The following is a 19,671-nucleotide window of genomic DNA, read 5'->3' as shown; positions in this document are numbered from 1 at the left end:
TCTGATCCTGTGGGCACCTTGGAAATATCGAGTGGGCCGGTGAGCACCATGCCACCCCAGAATGGCTGCCACAGGAGGCGGAGTCAAATGGAATACCTCCCTCCTCGCACCTCCTAGGAAGAAGGAAAGCCTGAAGGGGAAATGGAAGCACATTTTGACTAAGGAAAGCCCTTACACAAGCTTCCTAGATAAGCGGGGGTCCCATTTGGAGCCGTCTGACTAAACATCAGAAGAGCCCTGATCCTCCTGTGGAAAACTCTTCCATTAGAGTGAGGGCAGCCAATAGCAAGCCCTGCCTTTCAATGGTCTCACCCACTTTCTGAAAATCTTGGCAGGCGGCCTGTTGGGAAACCCTGTCCTAAGAACATAACAGGAGCCCTCTGGATCAGACCAGGGGGTCCATCTAGTCCAGCATCCCAAGAACATCAGAAACGCCCTGCAGGGTCAGACCGGTGATTCATCTAGTCCAGCCTCCTGCCTCACACAGTGGTCAACCAGTTCCTCTGGAGGGCCAACAACAGGGCACGGAAGCTGAGGCCTTCATAAGAACATCAGAAGAGCCCTGCAGGATCAGACCAGTGATTCATCTAGTCCAGCCTCCTGCCTCACATAGTAGCCAACCAGTTCCTCTGGAGGTCCAACAACAGGGCACAGAAGCTGAGGCCTTCATAAGAACATCAGAAGAGCCCTGCTGGATCAGATCAATAGTCTATCAGTCCAGCCTCCTGTCTCACACAGTGGCCAACCAGTTCCTCTGGAGGGCCAACAACAGGGCACGGAAGCTGAGGCCTTCATAAGAACATCAGAAGAGCCCTGCAGGATCAGACCAGTGATTCATCTAGTCCAGCCTCCTGCCTCACATAGTAGCCAACCAGTTCCTCTGGAGGTCCAACAACAGGGCACAGAAGCTGAGGCCTTCATAAGAACATCAGAAGAGCCCTGCTGGATCAGATCAATAGTCTATCAGTCCAGCCTCCTGTCTCACACAGTGGCCAACCAGTTCCTCTGGAGGGCCAACAACAGGGCATGGAAGCTGAGGCCTTTATAAGAACATCAGAAGAGCCCTGCTGGATCAGATCAATAGTCTAACTAGTCCAGCATCCTGTCTCACACAGTGGCCAACCAGTTCCTCTGGAGGTCTGACAACAGGGCATAGAGGCTGAGGCCTTCATAAGAACATCAGAAGAGCCCTGCTGGATGAGACCAATAGTCTGTCTTGTCCAGCATCCTGCCTCACACAGGAGATCTGACAGCAGGCTAGAGAGGCCGAGGCACTGGGATTCAGACGCTCACTGCCTCTGAATGTGGAGGTTCTCCGTTTAGTCACCATGTCTAGTAGCCAGTGATAGACCAGTCTTCTTGGGAGTCAGCTCTTTATGGCTGGATGGACGATTAAAATTCGATTTTTTTTCCCCTCATAAAATTTCTCTTTAGCATTGTTTGGAGCACAGAGTGAAAGATCTATTCAAATTCTATTGACCCAGGAAAGAACATTGGGTATTTGACTACAATAGAGACTTTTAGCTATCTGGGACTTGTATCTATGCCCAAAGGGAATGACTTCTTTCGCAAGACATCTATGAAATTTTTTTTTCTGGCCACAAAACAGTTCATGAGACTGCCAGTTCTTATCTCAGCAATGTCACCTGCCCCAAAACTCTTATCTGAGACCAAACGGCCATGTAGGGACTGAGTGATCACCTTCAAACAAAGGCTGTTTACGAAACAAGGTGAGGACTGGAGGAAAGATAATGCCCAAAGAGATGTCCACCTGCTGAATTTCCTCATTGGTAGGGTTAGGGGCAGGCTGAAGAAACTGTTTTTTTTGCAGTGTGCCTAATGAACTTCAGAGCCTCGTGGCGCAGAGTGTTCAAGCTGCAGTACTGCAGTCCTAAGCTCTGCTCACAACTTGAGTTCGATCCCCAGCGGAAGCTGGGTTTTCAGATAGCTGGCTCGAGGTTGACTCAGCCTTCCATCCATCCGAGGTCGGTAAAATGAGTCCCCAGCTTGCTGGGGGGGAAGTGTAGAGGACTGGGGAAGGCAATGGCAAACCGCCCCGTAAAAAGTCTGCCGTGAAAATGTTGAGAAAGCAACGTCACCCCAGAGTCGGAAATGACTGGTGCTTGCACAGGGGACCTTCCGTTTCCTGTCACAAAATGTGGGCAACGGTGGCTGGTTATGAATGCCTTGAAAATGAGTTAGATTAAGCACATAGATGAGATCACTTATCAGCAGGCTTCATTTTCGGGCAGGAGCTCACAGGAACGGAGTTTTATTGTGTTAATTCTTTCTTACCACCGCCACCCCCCCCCCCCCGCAAAAAAAACAATACTTACTTCTGAGCTTCATTGTTCCACCCCCTGTGAGAATTTTGCTGAACTCTAAGATCTGACAAACTTTCTAATATTTTTTTCCCACAACAAAAAATGGGAAAAGAACTAAAACATATCAAGCAGAGAGATGGAAATCTTCCTCATGCCACTGGGGCCACCTAGGAGAAAGTCATTTTAAAAGTATGATGGGAGTAAGGGAGTAAGGAGAGCCAGTTTGGTGAAGTAGTTAAGGTGTGCAGACTTTTATCTGGGAGAACCAGATTTGATTCCCCACTCCTCCACTTGCAGCTGCTGGAATAGCCTTGAGTCAACCAGAGCTCTCTTATCTGGGAGAACCGGGTTTGATTCCCCACTCCTCTACTTGCACCTGCTGGAATGGCCTTGGGTCAGCCATAGCTCTGGCAGAGGTTGTCCTTGGAAGGGCAGCTGCTGTGAGAGCCCTCTCCAGCCCAACCCACCTCACAGGGTGTTTGTTGTGGGGGAGGAAGGTAAAGGAGATTGTGAGCCACTCTGAGACTCTTCGGAGTGGAGGGCGGGATATAAATCCAATATCTTCATCTACCTCACAGGGTGTCTGTTGTGGGGGAGGGAGATAAAGGAGATTGTGAGCCGCTCTGAGACTCTTTGGAGTGGAGGGCGGGATATAAATCCAATATCTTCATCTACCTCACAGGGTGTCTGTTGTGGGGGAGGGAGATAAAGGAGATTGTGAGCCGCTCTGAGACTCTTCGGAGTGGAGGGCGGGATATAAATCCAATATCTTCATCTACCTCAGAGGGTGTCTGTCATGGGGGAGGAAGGTAAAAGAGATTGTGAGCTGCTCTGAGACTCTTCGGAGTGGAGGGCGGGATATAAATCCAATATCTTCATCTACCTCACAGGGTGTCTGTTGTGGGGGAGGGAGATAAAGGAGATTGTGAGCCGCTCTGAGACTCTTTGGAGTGGAGGGCGGGATATAAATCCAATATCTTCTTCTTCCTATTCTGTGGTTCTATAATTCCTGCCACACAGGAAAAGCTTCACTGAATGGCTTTCTCTCTGTGTCGGCTGCTGAAGGCAGAAGAATGGGGGGTGGGGGAGGGAGGTCATGGCTCAGAGACAGCATCTGCTTGGCGTGCAGGTCCCAGATTCAATCCCCAGCATCTCATGTTTAAAAGGAGCAGGCAGGAGGGCATGGGAAAGACCTCGGCCTGATATCCTGGAGAACGGCTGCCAGTCTGAGGAGACAAGACTGACTTTCGTAGAAGCCGCCCTGAGCCACTTGTGGGAAGGGCGGGGTATAAATCTTAAATAAATAAATAAATAAATAAATAAATAAATAAATCATAGAGTTGCAAGAGACCTCCAGGGGCATCTAGTCCAACCCCCTGCATAGTGCAGGAACTTCACAAATACCCCCACCCCCCTCCATACACGTACATCCCCCGTGACCCCTGCTTCATGCCCAGAAGATGTAAAAAAAAACCCTCCAGGATCCCGTGTCAAACTGGTCTGGAGAAAAATTGCTGACTGACCCCAAATTGGCAATCAGCATTTCTCTGGGTGTGTAAAAAAGAGCCATGAGAACAAAGCACTGATGCAAGCTGGAACGTGTCCAGAGGAGGGCGACGAAGATGGTGAGGGGTCTGGAGACCAAGTCCTAAGAGGAAAGGTTGAAGGAGCTGGGGATGTTTAGCCTGAAGAGGAGGCGGTTGAGAGGTGATATGACCACCATCTTCAAGGACTTGAAGGGCTGTCCTATAGAGGATGAGGGGTCTGAAGACCAAGTTCTATGAGGAAAGGTTGAAGGAGCTGGGGATGTTTAGCCTGGAGAGGAGGCGGCTGAGATGTGATAGGATCACCATCTTCAAGGACTTGAAGGGCTGCCATCTAGAGGAGGGGGCGGAATTGAGTCCGCTTTGGTGGGAAGGGTGGGATAGAAGATGAATGAATGAACGTTTTCTGTTGCCCTAGAAGGTGGGACCAGAACCAATGGGTTGAAATTAAATCTAAAGAGCTTTTGGCTAAACATTAGGAAGAACTTCCTGACAGAGAGGTTCCTGAGTGGAACAGGCTTCCTTGGAGGTTTTTAAAGTGGAAGCTAGATGGCCATCTGACAGCCATGCTGATTCTGTGAATTAGGCTGCTCGTGTGCGAAAAGGATCTAGGGGTCTTAGTGGACTATACGCTGAACATGAGTCAACAGTGTGATGCGGTGGCTAAAAAGGCAAATGCAATTTTGGGCTGTATCCACAGAAGTCTAGCGTCCAGATCACGTGATGTGATGGTATCACTTTACTCTGCTCTGGGAAGACCACACCTTGAGTATCGTGTTCAGTCTTGGGCACCACAATTTAAGAAGGATATAGACAAGCTGGAACAGGTCCAGAGGAGGGCAATGAAGATGGTGAGGGGTCTGGAGACCAAGTCCTAGGAGGAAAGGTTGAAGGAGCTGGGGATGTTTAGCCTGGAGAGGAGGCAACTGAGAGGTGATATGATCACCATCTTCAAGTACTTGAAGGGCTGTCATCTAGAGGATGGTGTGGAATTATTTTCTGTGGCCTCGGAAGGTAGGACCAGAACCAGTGGGTTGAAATTAAATCAAAAGAGTTTCCAGCTCAACATTAGGAAGAACTTCCTGACCATTAGAACAGGCTTTCTCGGGAGGTGGTGGGCTCTCCTTCCTTGGATGTTTTTAAACAGAGGCTAGATGGCCCTCTGACAGCGATGAAGATCCTGTGAATTTAGGGGGAGGTGTTTGTGAGTTTCCTGCATTGTGCAGGGGGTTGGACTAGATGACCATGGAGGTCCCTTCCAACTCTATGATTCTATGAGAAGGCGGGCAGGAAAGGTTGCATCCGCGCTTAGTTCTTGTGGCCCTTTTTTACATACCCAGGGAAATGCTGATTGCCATTTTGGGGTCAGGCAGTGATTTTTCCCCAGGGCAGTTTGGTCAGAGATCCTGGAGATTTTTGCCATCTTCTGGGCATGAAGTCACTGGGAGGGTGTGCATGCATGGCAGGTATTTGCAAAGTTCCTGCACTGTGCAGGGGGTTGGATTCGATGACCCTGGAGGTCCCTTCCAATTCTATGATTCTATTCCTGCCGAGGCCTTCCCAAGGACATAAAAAGAGCCCTGCTGGATCAAATCAGGGAAAGAGGCAAACAGCCATCTAAAGACGGAAGCCACAACAGATTAGTTCAACTCCGCCATCGAAATCCCTTTGGAAGCAGTCCAAAACCAAAACCAAAACAGCTATCTGAGTTCAGGAAGCTACAAACGGTTCCTGCTTCAGGTCATTCTGGCCTGTGCGTTCCCAAAGCAAACACACCACCCCTGGGCGAAAGAAGAGCAGAGATCTGTCAAGAAGGGAGGAGTGTTTGGATAACTCAGCTGATCTCTCAAGCTGCCATCGGTGCTGCCAGGTCAACCTTTCAGCAGTTTAGAAAAAGAAAACACACCGAGTTCAAACTGAGCCAGAAAAGAAGATGCAAGGGGATGCTGATTCCCTCACCGAAGTGGTACTGGGCATAGATGGGGAAGCCTATCTGAATACCCACTGAGCTATAATGCACATTCTGGGGAAGGGTAGGTAGTATCCATGAATGTACATTAATACTGAATCAGGCCCTTGGTCCATCAAGGCAGCAGCTCTCCGGGGTCTCAGGCTACGGTCTTCCACATCCTGTGAATATAGGGGGAGGTGTTCGTGAGTTTCCTGCATTGTGCATGGGGGTTGGACTAGATGACCCTGGAGGTCCCTTCCAACTCTGTGGTTCTATGATTCTACTGCCTGCTCTTTTTATCTGGAGATACTGGGGATTGAACCTGGGACCTTCTGCATGCCAAGCAGATGCTCTGCCACTGAGCCACGACCCCTACCTAGGGTCTCAGGCTGAGGTCTTTCACATCACCTACTGCCTGGTTCTTTCAACTGGAGATGCCGGGGACTGAATCTGGGACCTTGTGCATGCCAAGCAGATGCTCTACCACTGAGCTACAGCCCCACTGTATGTCTCTCCAGGGTCTCAGGCTGAAGTCTTTCCCATCGCCTACTGCCTGGTCCTTTTAACTGGAGATGCCGGGGACTGAACCTGGGACCTTCTGCATGCCAAGCAGATGCTCTACCACTGAGCTACAGCCCCACTGTATGTCTCTCCAGGACCTCAGGCTGAAGTCTTTCCCATCGCCTACTGCCTGGTCCTTTTAACTGGAGATGCCGGGGACTGAACCTGGGACCTTCTGCTTACCAAGCAGATGCTCTACCACTGAGCTACAGCCCCACTGTATGTCTCTCCAGGGTCTCAGGCTGAGGTCTTTCCCATCGCCTACTGCCTGGTCCTTTAACTGGAGATGCCAGGGACTGAACCTGGGACCTTCTGCTTACCAAGCAGATGCTCTACCACTGAGCTACAGCCCCACTGTATGTCTCTCCAGGGTCTCAGGCTGAGGTCTTTCCCATCGCCTACTGCCTGGTCCTTTAACTGGAGATGCCAGGGACTGAACCTGGGACCTTCTGCTTCCCAAGCAGATGCTCTACCACTGAGCTACAGCCCCACTGTATGTCTCTCCAGGGTCTCAGGCTGAGGTCTTTCCCATCGCCTACTGCCTGGTCCTTTTAACTGGAGATGCCGGGGACTGAACCTGGGACCTTCTGCATGCCAAGCAGATGCTCTTCCACTGAGCCACAGCCCCTCGCCTTGTACTGCACTGCGAATAATGCAGAGGAATCCTGGATCAGGGTGTCAAAACAGGGGCCTTGCCATGCTCTATGCAAGATCCCTTTCCCACCAAGGAGCTCTGGATGGCATACATAGTTAGCCTTCCTCATTTTAGATGCACTACAACCCTGGGTGGGAAGCTCTGCTGAGGGAGACAGGCCCAGCAAGCTTCGTGGCAGAGGGGGAAATCTGAACCCTTCCCTCCCAGATCTTAGTTCAGCACCTTAAATCGTTGCATCCATCCAACCTTGCTCAGACCAAGACAGCACAACAGGCCCGAGGCCACCCACTGAGGAGCACGGGGACAACTCGAACCCAGGTCTTCCAAATCCAATGTGCTGTCAGGTAACTCCGGGTGGGAGTGGGAGGTCTTATGGGTGGGGCTTTGCCAGGAGATACCTTGGATGTCAACAAATCAGAATGCTTATAACAACCCTTGAGGTTCATGACCCTTCCCCTGTATCATGGAGCTTGGCCCACTTGTTGGAGACGCCTGAATTGAGTTTAACTTATTTCCTGGCTTGGGGGGTACACCACAAGTCACCCCTTTTAGTGTGACGTCATGTAGCTATGTGTGTTAGCACGCACAAATGTGGGCCTTGAGGATCCTGGGTCAGGCAAGAGACTGAATCTTGGACAGCCAGTTTAGTGCAGTGGTAAAGTGTGTGGATTCTTTATCTGGGAGAACCGGGTTTGGTTCCCCACTCCTCCACTTGCAGCTGCTGGAATGGCCTTGGGTTAGCCAGAGCTCTCTTCTCTGGGAGAACCTGGTTTGATTCCCCCTTCCTCCACTTGCAGCTGCTGGAATGGCCTTGGGTCAGCCAGAACTCTTCTCTGGGAGAACCGGGTTTGATTCCCCCCTCCTCCACTTGCAGCTGCTGGAGTGGCCTTGGGTCAGCCAGAGCTCCCTTATCTGGGAGAACCGGGTTTGATTCCCCACTCCTCCACTTGCAGCTGCTGGAATGGCCTTGGGTTAGCCATAGCTCTCTTATCTGGGAGAACCTGGTTTGATTCCCCACTCCTCCACTTGCACCTGCTGGTATGGCCTTGGATCAGCCATAGCTCTCTTATCTGGGAGAACCGGGTTTGATTCCCCACTCCTCCACTTGCACCTGCTGGAATGGCCTTGGGTCAGCCACAGCTCTCTTATCTGGGAGAACCGGGTTTGATTCCCCACTCCTCCACTTGCACCTGCTGGAATGGCCTTGGGTCAGCCAGAGCTCTCTTATCTGGGAGATCTGGGTTTGATTCCCCACTCTTCCACTTGCAGCTGCTGGAATGGCCTTGGATCAGCCATAGCTCTCTTCTCTGGGGGAACCGGGTTTGATTCCCCACTCCACTTGCACCTGCTGGAATGGCCTTGGGTCAGCCATAGCTCTCTTCTCTGAGAGAACCGGGTTTGATGCCCCACTCCTCCACTTGCAGCTGCTGGAATGGCCTTGGGTTAGCCATAGTTCTCTTATCTGGGAGAACCGGGTTTGATTCCCCACTCCTCCACTTGCACCTGCTGGAATGGCGTTGGGTCAGCCATAGCTCTCGCAGAGTTGTCCTTGAAAGGGCAGCTTTTGGGAGAGCTCTCTCAGCCCCACCCACCTCACAGGGTGTCTGTTGTGGGGGAGGAAGACAAAGGAGATTGTGAGCCGTTTGGAGACTCTAAAATTTGGAGCGGAGGGTGGGATATAAATCCAATATCATCATCGTAATCATCACACATGTGTATTATTTATGAGAGCCATCCGAAACCAGCTCTTACGCTTTGCACTCACATAGACCCTTATCGAGATCACAGAAGACCCCAATACTTCTGTTTGTCATTTTATTGACCCAATGATGGTCTTCATGTTTCAATCAGGTACTCTTCCTGTATGGTGAGATACATTCTCTGCAAATCCACAGGCCGGGGGGGGGGGGGGGGGCATGGGAAGTACTCAGAGAGGGGTGTGGCTGAATGAGTCACTGTAGCTGTTTGCCAAGACTTCAGCGAATGGGGTAGAAGTTCTCCAGAACTTCGGCCATGGTTTTCTTTTCTATGGAAAAAAAAGAAGAATGTTGTTCAAGATGCTGATTCATAAGCATTTGAAAGCCAAGCAGTAATTTTTTTTTTAAAAAAAAAGTTTCCACAGAAAACAAGGCGAATCAATTTAGAGTACGGGTGTCAAACGTGTGGCCCGGGAGCTTAATCAGGCCACTGGAGAACTCCTATCGGGCCTCCCTTGCAACTGGCTGTCATCTGCTTCCTTCTCCCTCTCTCTTGCTTCCTTCTGCATAACAGTTTGCTTTGCAAGGCTTGCTCAATCGCACAGTAGAGCTGCAGAGCAAAACCTCTATTTTCTTCATTAGAGAGGCTCCTCTCTTGGGGAGGAATAGCTTGCTTTGCCAGGCTCTCTCAATTGAACAGCGCAGCTACTGAGCCAAGCCTCTCTTCCTTCTATTGGCTGAGGCTCCTCCCCCTCCTGGTCCCCTGGGGAAGGAAGGAAAGAGCCAGATCTTCCTTTGCCTAGTTCCCTCAATCCCATGGGAGAGATACAAAGAAAGCACCTTTAAGACCAACGAGTGCTAATGTTTTAAGCATGTTTTATTTTTTTTTAAAAAAATCTTTAATTGTGTTTGTGTCTTTTATAAAGTTTATATCTCTGCTACCTCATCTTAAATAGGTACACGCATGGCCCGCCCGACAAGGTCTCATTCATGTCCAATCCGGCCCTCATAACAAAAGAGTTTGACACCCCTGATTTAGAGTTTCAAATCAACTAATTTCAAACCGTCCAAAAATCGCAGAAATCACGCACAGCAGGAATCAATAATATGGGCAAGGCACTGAAGCAATCGCACGGCTGCTTTACCGCCGTTTGAATTGTTTGGATTGATTCAATCCACCGTTCAGAAAGCTTAAAAACCTTTCTGAGCCTGTAGGCACCTTTAGAATTCTGACACATAACGGCTTCCACAGGAGGCGGAGACAACCACAAAATGGCCGCTGCAGGAGGCGGAGCCACCACAAATGCCGCTGCAGGAGGAAGAGCCAACCACACAGCGGAAAATCAAGTGTAGGGGAGAAGGGGGAAGGTATCTTAATAAATACAGCGTGGGAGAATAAAACCAAAGGTGTCAGCTCAGCAGCTGCCACTGTGAAACAATGTTATTTTCATCTTTTAGACTGGCCCAGCCAATCAAGTCTCCAGGGGCCAATCAGAAGGCATGCTGAACAAGTCCTGAAATGGTCCCACTTGCTTTCTGAAAAGGTCTGGAGCCAGGAAAGGTACTAGTGGGCATCGTGGCGCCCACAGGGCACCAACGGTGGGGATCCCTAATTTTCTGCATAAAAAAGACCAAATGGATTTCCTGCCCCCTCTTGTGGCATTTTTGTGCTTAACAGGCTGGCGAATGGCCAGTCAATGACAAGGCCGGATTGTGGCTCAGGGGCAAAGTGTCAGAATTGAGGGAGGGATGGTGGCTCAGTGGTAGAGCATTTGCTTGGTAAGCAGAAGGTACCAGGTTCAATCCCCAGCATCTCCAACTCAAAAGGATCCAAGCAGTAGGTGAGGTAGGGACGGTGGCTCAGTGGTAGAGCATTGGGTTGGTAAGCACAAGGTCCCAGGTTCAGTCCCCGGCATCTCCAACTAAAAAGGGTCCAGGCAGTAGGTGATGGAGATGGAGGGATGGTGGCTCAGCGGTAGAGCATCTACTTGGTAAGCAGAAGGTCCCAGGTTCAATCCCTGGCATCTCCAGCTCAAAAGCATCCAGGCAAATAGGCATGAAAAACCTCAGCTTGAGACCCTGGAGAGCCGCTACCAGTCTGAGTAGACAACACTGACTTTGATGGACTCAGGGTCTGATTCAGTATAAAGGCAGCTTCATATGTTCATACATTGAAAACCCTACGGGGTTGCCATAAGCGGGCTGCAAATTGACAGCACTTTCCACCAGCACCAATTAAAGCACTAGGAACATTGGTGGCTGCCTTGTTATCTTGGGGAGGGACGGTGGCTCAGTAGTAGAGCATCTGCTTGGTAAGCAGAACATCCCAGGTTCAATCCCTGGCACCTCCAACTAAAGAGGGTCCAGGCAAGTAGGCGTGAAAACCCTCAGCTTGAGACCCTGGAGAGCCGCTGCCAGTCTGAGTAGACAATGCTGATTGGGGAGGGATGGTACCTCAGTGGTAGAGCATCTGCTTGGTAAGCAGAAGGTCCCAGGTTCAATCCCCGGCATCTCCAACTAAAAAGGGTCCAGGCAAGTAGGCGTGAAAAACCTCAGCTTGAGACCCTGGAGAGCCGCTGCTAGTCTGAGTAGACAATACTGACTTTGATGGACCCAGGGTCTGACTCAGTAGAAGGCAGTTTCATATGTTCTAGGGAGGGACGGTGGCTCAGTGGTAGGGCATCTGCTTGGGAAGCAGAAGGTCCCAGGTTCAATCCCCGGCATCTCCAACTAAAAAGGGCCCAGGCAAGTAGGCGTGAAAAACCTCAGCTTGAGACCCTGGAGAGCCAATGCCAGTCTGAGTAGACAAGACTGACTTTGATGGACTGAGGGTCTGATTCAGTACAAGGCAGCTTCAGAGATGTTCATCTTTGCATGTGGAAGGTCACAGGTCTTTTGAAAAAGGCACTCGGTGAACGATGACAGCCGATGACCAACGGACTTTCTGAAGGATGTTTTGAAAACAGACGGTTGCTACTCACCAATCACGTTATAATAATAATACTGGTGTTGTGTTTGGCTGTAAAAACGAGAAACTTGCACTGTCGTTTTGATTTCTTATTCTGTCTAAGTGCATTTCTGGACCTTAGTTTCCTTCTTATCTGAGATGACTGATGTTTTAATATGAACAAGGGTCCAGTCAACGATTGGGTGGGGGGAGAATAGAATCATAGAGTTGGAAGGGACCTCCAGGGTCATTTAGTCCAACCCCCTGCACAATGCAGGAAACCCACAAATACCTACCCCAAATTCACAGGATCTTCATCGTTGTCAGAGGGCCATCTAGCCTCTGTTGAAAAACCTCCAAGGAAGGAGAGCCCACCACCTCCCAAGGAGGAAGCCTGTTCCACTGAGGAAGTGCTCTAACTGTCAGAAAGTTCTTTCTAATGTTGAGCCGGAAACTCTTTTGATTTAATTTCAACCCGTTGGTTCTGGTCCTACCTTCCGGTGCCTCAGAAAACAATTCCTCCCCATCCTCTATAGGACAGCCCTTCAAGTACTTGAAGATGGTGATCGTTATCACCTCTCAGCCGCCTCCTCTCCAAGCTAATAACCCTTTCCATACTATACGTTGACTCAAGTCATGAACGCAGAAAGCTGCCTTCCTACTGAATCAGACCATTGATCCATCCTGGTCAGTATTGTCTGCTCTGACTGGCAGCTGCTCACCAGTGTTTTGGGCTCAGGTCTTTCCCATCACCTACTGCCTTGTCCTTTTAACTGGAGATGCCGGGGACTGAACCTGGGACCTTCTGCTTACCAAGCAGATGCTCTGCCACTGAGCTACAGCCCCACTGTATGTCTCTCCAGGGTCTCAGGCTGAGGTCTTTCGCCTGGTCCTTTAACTGGAGATGCCGGGGATTGAACCTGGGACCTTCTGCATGCCAAGCAGATGCTCTACCACTGAGCTACAGCCCCACTGTATGTCTCTCCAGGGTCTCAGGCTGAAGTCTTTCCCATCGCCTACTGCCTGGTCCTTTTAACTGGAGATGCCGGGGACTGAACCTGGGACCTTCTGCTTACCAAGCAGATGCTCTGCCACTGAGCTACAGCCCCACTGTATGTCTCTCCAGGGTCTCAGGCTGAGGTCTTTCGCCTGGTCCTTTAACTGGAGATGCCGGGGATTGAACCTGGGACCTTCTGCATGCCAAGCAGATGCTCTACCACTGAGCTACAGCCCCACTGTATGTCTCTCCAGGGTCTCAGGCTGAGGTCTTTCCCATCGCCTACTGCCTGGTCCTTTTAACTGGAGATGCCGGGGACTGAACCTGGGACCTTCTGCTTACCAAGCAGATGCTCTACCACTGAGCTACAGCCCCACTGTATGTCTCTCCAGGGTCTCAGGCTGAGGTCTTTCCCATCATCTCCTGCCTTTCAACTGGAGAAGCCGGGGATCAGACCCGGGACCTTCTGCATGCCAAGCAGATGCGCCGCCACTAAGCCACAGCCCCGTGAAACACACTTGGGAGATCGGCAGGGAGTCTGATCCCGCTCAATATAAATCCCATTTTCACAACAGGCTTAATTTGTTTAATGCAATTTTAATTTGATTAAGTTAGTTTGATTAGCGTGTGGAATTCACTGCCACAGGAGGTGGCGGCAGCTACTATCAGTGGTTCATGTGCAGAGTGCAAAACAGAGAACTGCCTAAAAGTAGACTCTGGGAAGAAGTTGAGCCACACACCAGCACCTAGTATAAAAGTAGTGTATTTACAAACTATATACAATACAACTAGTGCGATGAATAACATTAAACCGAGTGACAAAGTGCTACGCCAGGAACCAACTCTCGACAGAGAGAAATACTGTCCGGCACAGTTGTCCTTATATATACAGCTCAGCCAATCATGGCAGTCCACACAATTGCTGACTCCAGCAGGTGCTTTCCCCTGGTTACAGTCCAGCCAGAACCGGCTCACTCCCAAGGTTGATCTGACCTGACCTGTCAGATGCTGTCACTGTAGATCCACCTGCTGCTTCGTGCTTCTGTCATGCTGTGAATGGAGGACTCAATATACTGACAGCTACAAGCACAGACAGCTTCCAGAAGGGACTGGAGAAACATCTGGAGCAGAGGTCCATCAGTGGCTCTTAGCCACAGCTTATCATTGGAACTCTCTGTCTGGGACACTGATGCTCTGTATTCTTGGTGCTTGGAGGGGGGGGCACCAGTGGGAGGACTTCTAGTGTCCGGGCCCAACTGGTGGACCTCCTGATGGCACCTGGGTTTTTTGGCCACTTTGTGACACAGAGTGTTGGACTGGATGGGCCACTGGCCTGATCCAACATGGCCTCTCTTATGTTCTTATGAGACACAGCGTGTTGGACTGGATGGGCCACTGGCCTGATCCAACATGGCTTCTCTTATGTTCTTATGTGACACAGAGTGTTGGACTGGATGGGCCATTGGCCTGATCCAACATGGCTTCTCTTATGTTCTTCTGTGACACAGAGTGTTGGACTGGATGGGCCATTGGCCTGATCCAACAGGGCTTCTCTTATGTTCTTATGAGACACAGAGTGTTGGACTGGATGGGCCACTGGCCTGATCCAACATGGCTTCTCTTATGTTCTTATGTGACACAGAGTGTTGGACTGGATGGGCCATTGGCCTGATCCAACATGGCTTCTCATATGTTCTTATGTGACACAGAGTGTTGGACTGGATGGGCCACTGGCCTGATCCAACATGGCTTCTCTTATGTTCTTATGTGAAAAAGAGTGTTGGGCTGGATGGGCCACTGCCCTGATCCAACATGGCTTCTCTTGTGTTCTTACGCTCAACTTATTTCACATGCTTGGAGTAAAAACCTGTGTGTGGGGAGGGCAGTACAGAAGCCTAATGAAATAAATAAAAGCCACAAAACATGCCAGTAGCTATAACTCCAGGTGGTTCCTCAGTGGAACAGGCTTCCTTGGGAGGTAGTGGGCTCTCCAGTTTGGTGTAGTGGTTAAGTGCGCAGACTCTTATCTGGAAGAACCGGGTTTGATTCCCCACTTGCAGCTGCTGGAATGGCCTTGGATTAGCCATAGCTCTCGCAGGAGTTGTCCTTGAAAGAGCAGCTGCTGTAAGAGCCCTCTCAGCCCCGCCCACCTCACAGGGTGTCTGTTGTGGGGGGGGAGGAGATATATGAGATTGTAAGCCGCTCTGAGTCTCTGATTCAGACAGAAGGGCAGCGTATAAATCTGCAATTCCTTTCTCCCTCCTCTCCTTTGGAAGTTTTCAAACACAGGCCAGATTCTGTGAAAGGCAGATCATGAGAGGGAGGGCATGACGGGTTGCGTTGGTGCCTAGTTCTCATGTCCTTTCTTACGCGCCCAAGGAAATGCCGTTCACCACTTTGGGGTCAGGCAGCAATTTTTCTCCAGGCCAGTTTGGCCGGGGATCCTGGAGGGTTTTTTTGGCCATCTTCTGGGCACGGAGTAGGTGTCTCTGGGGTGTGTGTGGGGAGAGGTATTTGAGGGTTTCCTGCACTGAGCAGGGAGATGGAGTAGGTGTCTCTGGGGTGCGTGTGGGGAGAGGTATTTGAGAGTTTCCAGCATTATGCAAGAGGGGAGCAGGTATCTCTGGGGTACGTGTGGGGAGAGGTGTTTGGGGGTTTCCTGCACTGAGCAGGGGGATGGAGTAGGTGTCTCTGGGGTGTGTGTGGGGAGAGGTATTTGAGGGTTTCCTGCACTGAGCAGGGAGATGGAGTAGGTGTCTCTGGGGTGCGTGTGGGGAGAGGTATTTGAGGGTTTCCTGCACTAAACAGGGAGATGGAGTAGGTGTCACTGGGGTGCGTGTGGGGAGAGGTATTTGAGGGGTTTCCTGCATTGTGCAGGGGGTTGAACTAGATGACCCCTGAGGTCCCTTCCGCCTCTATGATTCTATGACCTGACTGCCTCGCATCCACAGCCCCCGCCTGAAACAGCTGAGCCCAAACTTACCCTTGTCCTTAAAATCCTCGGGATGCCGCTCGATGTACTCGAACATGTCTCGGTCCCTTTTCGCATGGTAATAAGCGGCTCGCCTTGTCAAATAATGGCCGATGTAAAATCCCACGGAAGCATAAAGGAGCTGTCGGTGGATGCCTGGAACGCGACAAGGGAAAAGAAAAGACAGGGAGAACGGAATCGTCAAGGGTAAACGGAACAGATCGGCAGAAACCCAGACAGCCCCGAAAACGGACTTTCCGCATTTTGAAAACGAGGGCATACGGAGAGTGAGTGGAGGCTGGCGGAATTCGGTGCCATGATCCAACGAGGCTTCTCTTATGTTCTTACGTTCACTCCTAACTATGCTGTGGGGCACCAGTTCCAAAAACTTGCTCAAAACACAGGAGGGCTATATTAAAAAACGGTCTATGCCAGCTTGGACCGACTGTGGTGCAGCAGTTAGAGTGATAGATTTCAATCTGGGAGCCTTGGTATCAAACCCTCGCTTGCTTGCTGGGGGATCTCAAGCTGGTCGCTTGGTCTCAGTTTAGCCTACCTCACTGATCATTCAGTCTGCCGCTACAGCTGCTCTGTCTTTGTGGCGTTGCCTGCCCGGTAACCTCTAGCCCAGAGTGTCAAACATGCAGCCCGGGGGCCGAATTAGGCCCCTGGAGGGCTCCTATCAGGCCCCCAAGCAGCTGGCTGTCATCTGCTTCCTTCTCCTTCCTTCCTTGGACTTGGCAACCCTAGTTCCATAAGACGACAAGCCCCTTAGGCCCAGCTGTCCCCCTGCCCCAAATCTGGGTAGGGTTGCCAAGTCTGACTCAAAAAATATCCGGGGACTTTGGGGGAGGAGCCAGGAGACTTTGGGGGTGGAGCCAGGAGCAAGGGTGTGACAAACACAATTGAACTCCAAAGGGAATTCTGGCCATCACATCTAAAAGGACCGCATGCCTTTTAAATGCCCTCTCTCCGTTAGGAATAATGAAGAATGGGGGCACCTTCTTTTGGAGCTCCAAAAATTGGATCCCCTGGTGCAATCTTTTTGAAACCTGGAGGGTCTTTTGAGGAGAGGCACCAGAGGCTCTGCTGAAAATTTGGTACCTCTACCTAAAAAAACCCCAGTCCCTCCCTGAGCCTCAGATACCTGTGGATCAATTCTCCATTATACTCTATGGGAATCGGTCTCCATAGGGAATAACGGAGTGCCCAGCAGACATTCCTCCTCCCCTGCTTTCTGATGACCCTGAAGTGGAGGGAGGGCCTTCAAACTGGGGATCCCCTACCCCCACCTAGGGGACTATGAAAAAACACAACCCTAAGGTTATAGTGACACAATTACTAATATATTAACGAACAAACAGTAGACAAACAATAAGGAGAAACAAGTCCCCAATAAAAGTCCATATAAAAAGGTTCCAGAAGAACTCCATGAGGACATGTTTGAGCCATTTTGGAGCATGCGCCGTTATTGACAGCACTGGGAGACTTTGGGTCCCTAAGATTTTCATTTAGAGTTGATGATATCAATTGTCTATAAACGCTGTGGAATATCCCCCGTTGATAAAGACTTTGAAACAGGTACAGCAGAAGTCAACACCCTGGTCAGGTAATTCCAAATAATGTCTGTTCCTTATTTATGCTGAAGGAATTGTTATATCAAGAAGAAGTCCTCGTGCAGTTCTTCTGGAACCTTTTCATATGGACTTTTATTGGGGACTCGTTTCTCCTTATCGTTTGTCTATTGTTTGTTCGTTAATACAATGGTGTCACTATAATCTTAGGGTTGTGTTTCTTTAAAATTCCCAGAGTGACATCTCTCATTTGCTCAATTCCAGGGGTCATTTTGTAGAAAAACAGGTGCTAACGTTCATTAGCATAACTCATTAGCATATGCCCCCGCCTGCCAAAAGCAACCCAGCAAAAGAAAGGAGAGCCCCAGGCGAGCGAGGCCTGCTTGGGCTGGCTAGAGATCCAGCCAGCCCAAACAGGCCTCGCTCACCTGGGGCTCTCCTGGGCTGTCCCCTCCCCTCAGTAAAAAGGCCAGCAAAACACCTGCCGCCTAAAATCACATAAGAAGTGGAGAAAGGGTGGTGCAGGGGTTCTCAAGGGGTTAAGGAGGGCTGCTGGGGGCGTGGCAAAGCCTCCATTGGCAGGCTGGCTGCCCGCTCTCCTAATCCAGGGATTGTTATGCAGCTGCACCTACTATGCAATGGACAAAGCAGGTGGGGAGGAGGGGAGCTGTCAGAAAGGTTCAAGAGCTGTGCTCCTGTGAGCTCCTGCTGAATTCAGGGCCTGCTCATTCCCAACTGGGGACTGGCAACCCCAAATTTGGGGGTTAATGATTCCCACTCCTTGTGGTAGTGAGTCCCATAAAGCAACAAGCCTCTTAGGCTCAGCCTTCCCCCAGCCACAAATCTAGGGGTTAATGATTTCCACTCCTTGTGGCAGTGAGTCCCATAAGACAACAAGCCTCTTTAGCGCAACGTTCCGCCTGCCCCAAATCTGGGGGTTAATGGTTCCCAGTCCTTGTGACAGTGAGTCCCATAAGACAACAAGCCCCTTAAACTCAGCCTTCCCCCCGCCCCAAATCTGGGGGTTAATGGTTCCCACTCCTTGTGATAGTGAGTCCCATAAGACAACAAGCCCCTTAAGCTCAGCCTTCCCCCCGCCCCAAATCTGGGGGTTAATGGTTCCCAGTCCTTGTGGCAGAGAGTCCCATAAGACAACAAGCCCCTTAAACTCAGCCTTCCCCCGCCCCAAATCTGGGGGTTAATGGTTCCCACTCTTTGTGCAAGTGAGTCCCATAAGCCAACAAACCCCTTAAGCTCAGCCTTCCCCCCCCCCGCCCCAAATCTGGGGGTTAATGGTTCCCAATCCTTGTAGCAGTGAGTCCCATAAGCCAACAACAAGCCGCTTGGAAACCAGCCTTCCCCCCCCCCTCTCCCATTCCGGGGCGGCGGCTTCCTCCACCTCCAGGCAGCGAATGCCGCAAGCCCCGCGCCCTCTCCACCAGTGTTCCCTCTAAGCTGAGTTAGCGTGAGCTAGCTCACAGATTTTGAGCCTCCAGCTCACACCTTTTTTGCCTTAGCTCAGGGAGGACGACCCCAGAGCACACTCATTGATGCAGGAGCTCCCAACTTGAATGCCAACGTAGAATTTTTGCTCACAGGACCCTGCAGCTTAGAGAGAACACTGGTCCCTGTCCCCAGCCTGGGAGTCCAGCGGGCACCCACCCACCCGTGGCCAGGATGGGCCTGCGCAGTATGCCGTTGTAGGTCAAGGCGGACGCCCAGCCAATGAAGCCCATCCAGAGGGAGCCGAAGTTGAGGAGCGGCGGGGGCGGCAGCGAGCGGGCTTCGTCCGGCAGCGCCAAATGCAGCTGGTAGCTCATGGCGCCCGGAGTCTGAGGCCTGCAGAGCGGCGCCCGCCCGGAAGAGATACGGCGCTGCACAAGGCCGCTGCGGCTGGAGCCCAAGGGCAAGCTGCGGTCCGTTTTTCAACATCGTCCCCCTTCGCCAGCACGAAGGTTCCGGGGCTCTTTGGTTCCCCCCCTTTCGCATCGCGACTCTCGGGCTTTGATTTGGAAACGGTCCTCCAGCCACCGTTCAGGGATGGGACACCAGTGTTCCCTCTGAGCTGAGTTAGCGTGAGCTAGCTCACAGATTTTTAGCCACAGATTTTTGTCTTAGCTCAGGAGGGACGACTCCAGGGCACACTCATTTATGCAGAAGCTCTCAACTTTAATACCAGTAGCTCACAGACAATGTTCCCTCTAAGCTGCAGTGTCTTGGGAGCGAAAATTCTACTTTGTGTGCTACTTTCAACGCATTCATTTTCTCCAGGGGAACTGGTCTTGTTCTGGGGATCAGTTGTAATTAGGGTTGCCAAGTCCAATTCAAGAAACGTCTGGGGACTTTGGGGGTGGAGCCAGGAGAAAGGGTGTGACAAACATAACAACTCCAAAGGGAGTTCAGGCCATCACATTTAAAGGGACCACACTCCTTTTAAATGCCTTCCTTCC

General features: G+C 50.8%; 1 protein-coding gene across 1 annotated transcript; it reads right to left on the bottom strand.

Moving 5' to 3' along the window:
* Window positions 1-8,836: 8,836 nt before the first annotated feature.
* On the bottom strand, window positions 8,837-19,202 carry NDUFC2 (NADH:ubiquinone oxidoreductase subunit C2). Its single transcript, XM_060235012.1, has 3 exons — window positions 18,888-19,202; window positions 15,660-15,803; window positions 8,837-9,061 (listed from the first exon to the last, which is right to left on the bottom strand). The coding sequence occupies exons 1-3, from the start codon at window positions 19,039-19,041 to the stop codon at window positions 9,012-9,014; spliced, it is 348 nt and encodes a 115-aa protein (XP_060090995.1). The 5' UTR covers window positions 19,042-19,202; the 3' UTR covers window positions 8,837-9,011.
* Window positions 19,203-19,671: the final 469 nt, after the last annotated feature.

The sequence above is a fragment of the Heteronotia binoei genome, chromosome 3 (assembly GCF_032191835.1).
Source record: "Heteronotia binoei isolate CCM8104 ecotype False Entrance Well chromosome 3, APGP_CSIRO_Hbin_v1, whole genome shotgun sequence".
In the NCBI taxonomy this organism is placed as follows: Eukaryota; Metazoa; Chordata; class Lepidosauria; order Squamata; family Gekkonidae; genus Heteronotia; species Heteronotia binoei.
This window is presented reverse-complemented; position numbering and strand designations above follow the sequence as displayed.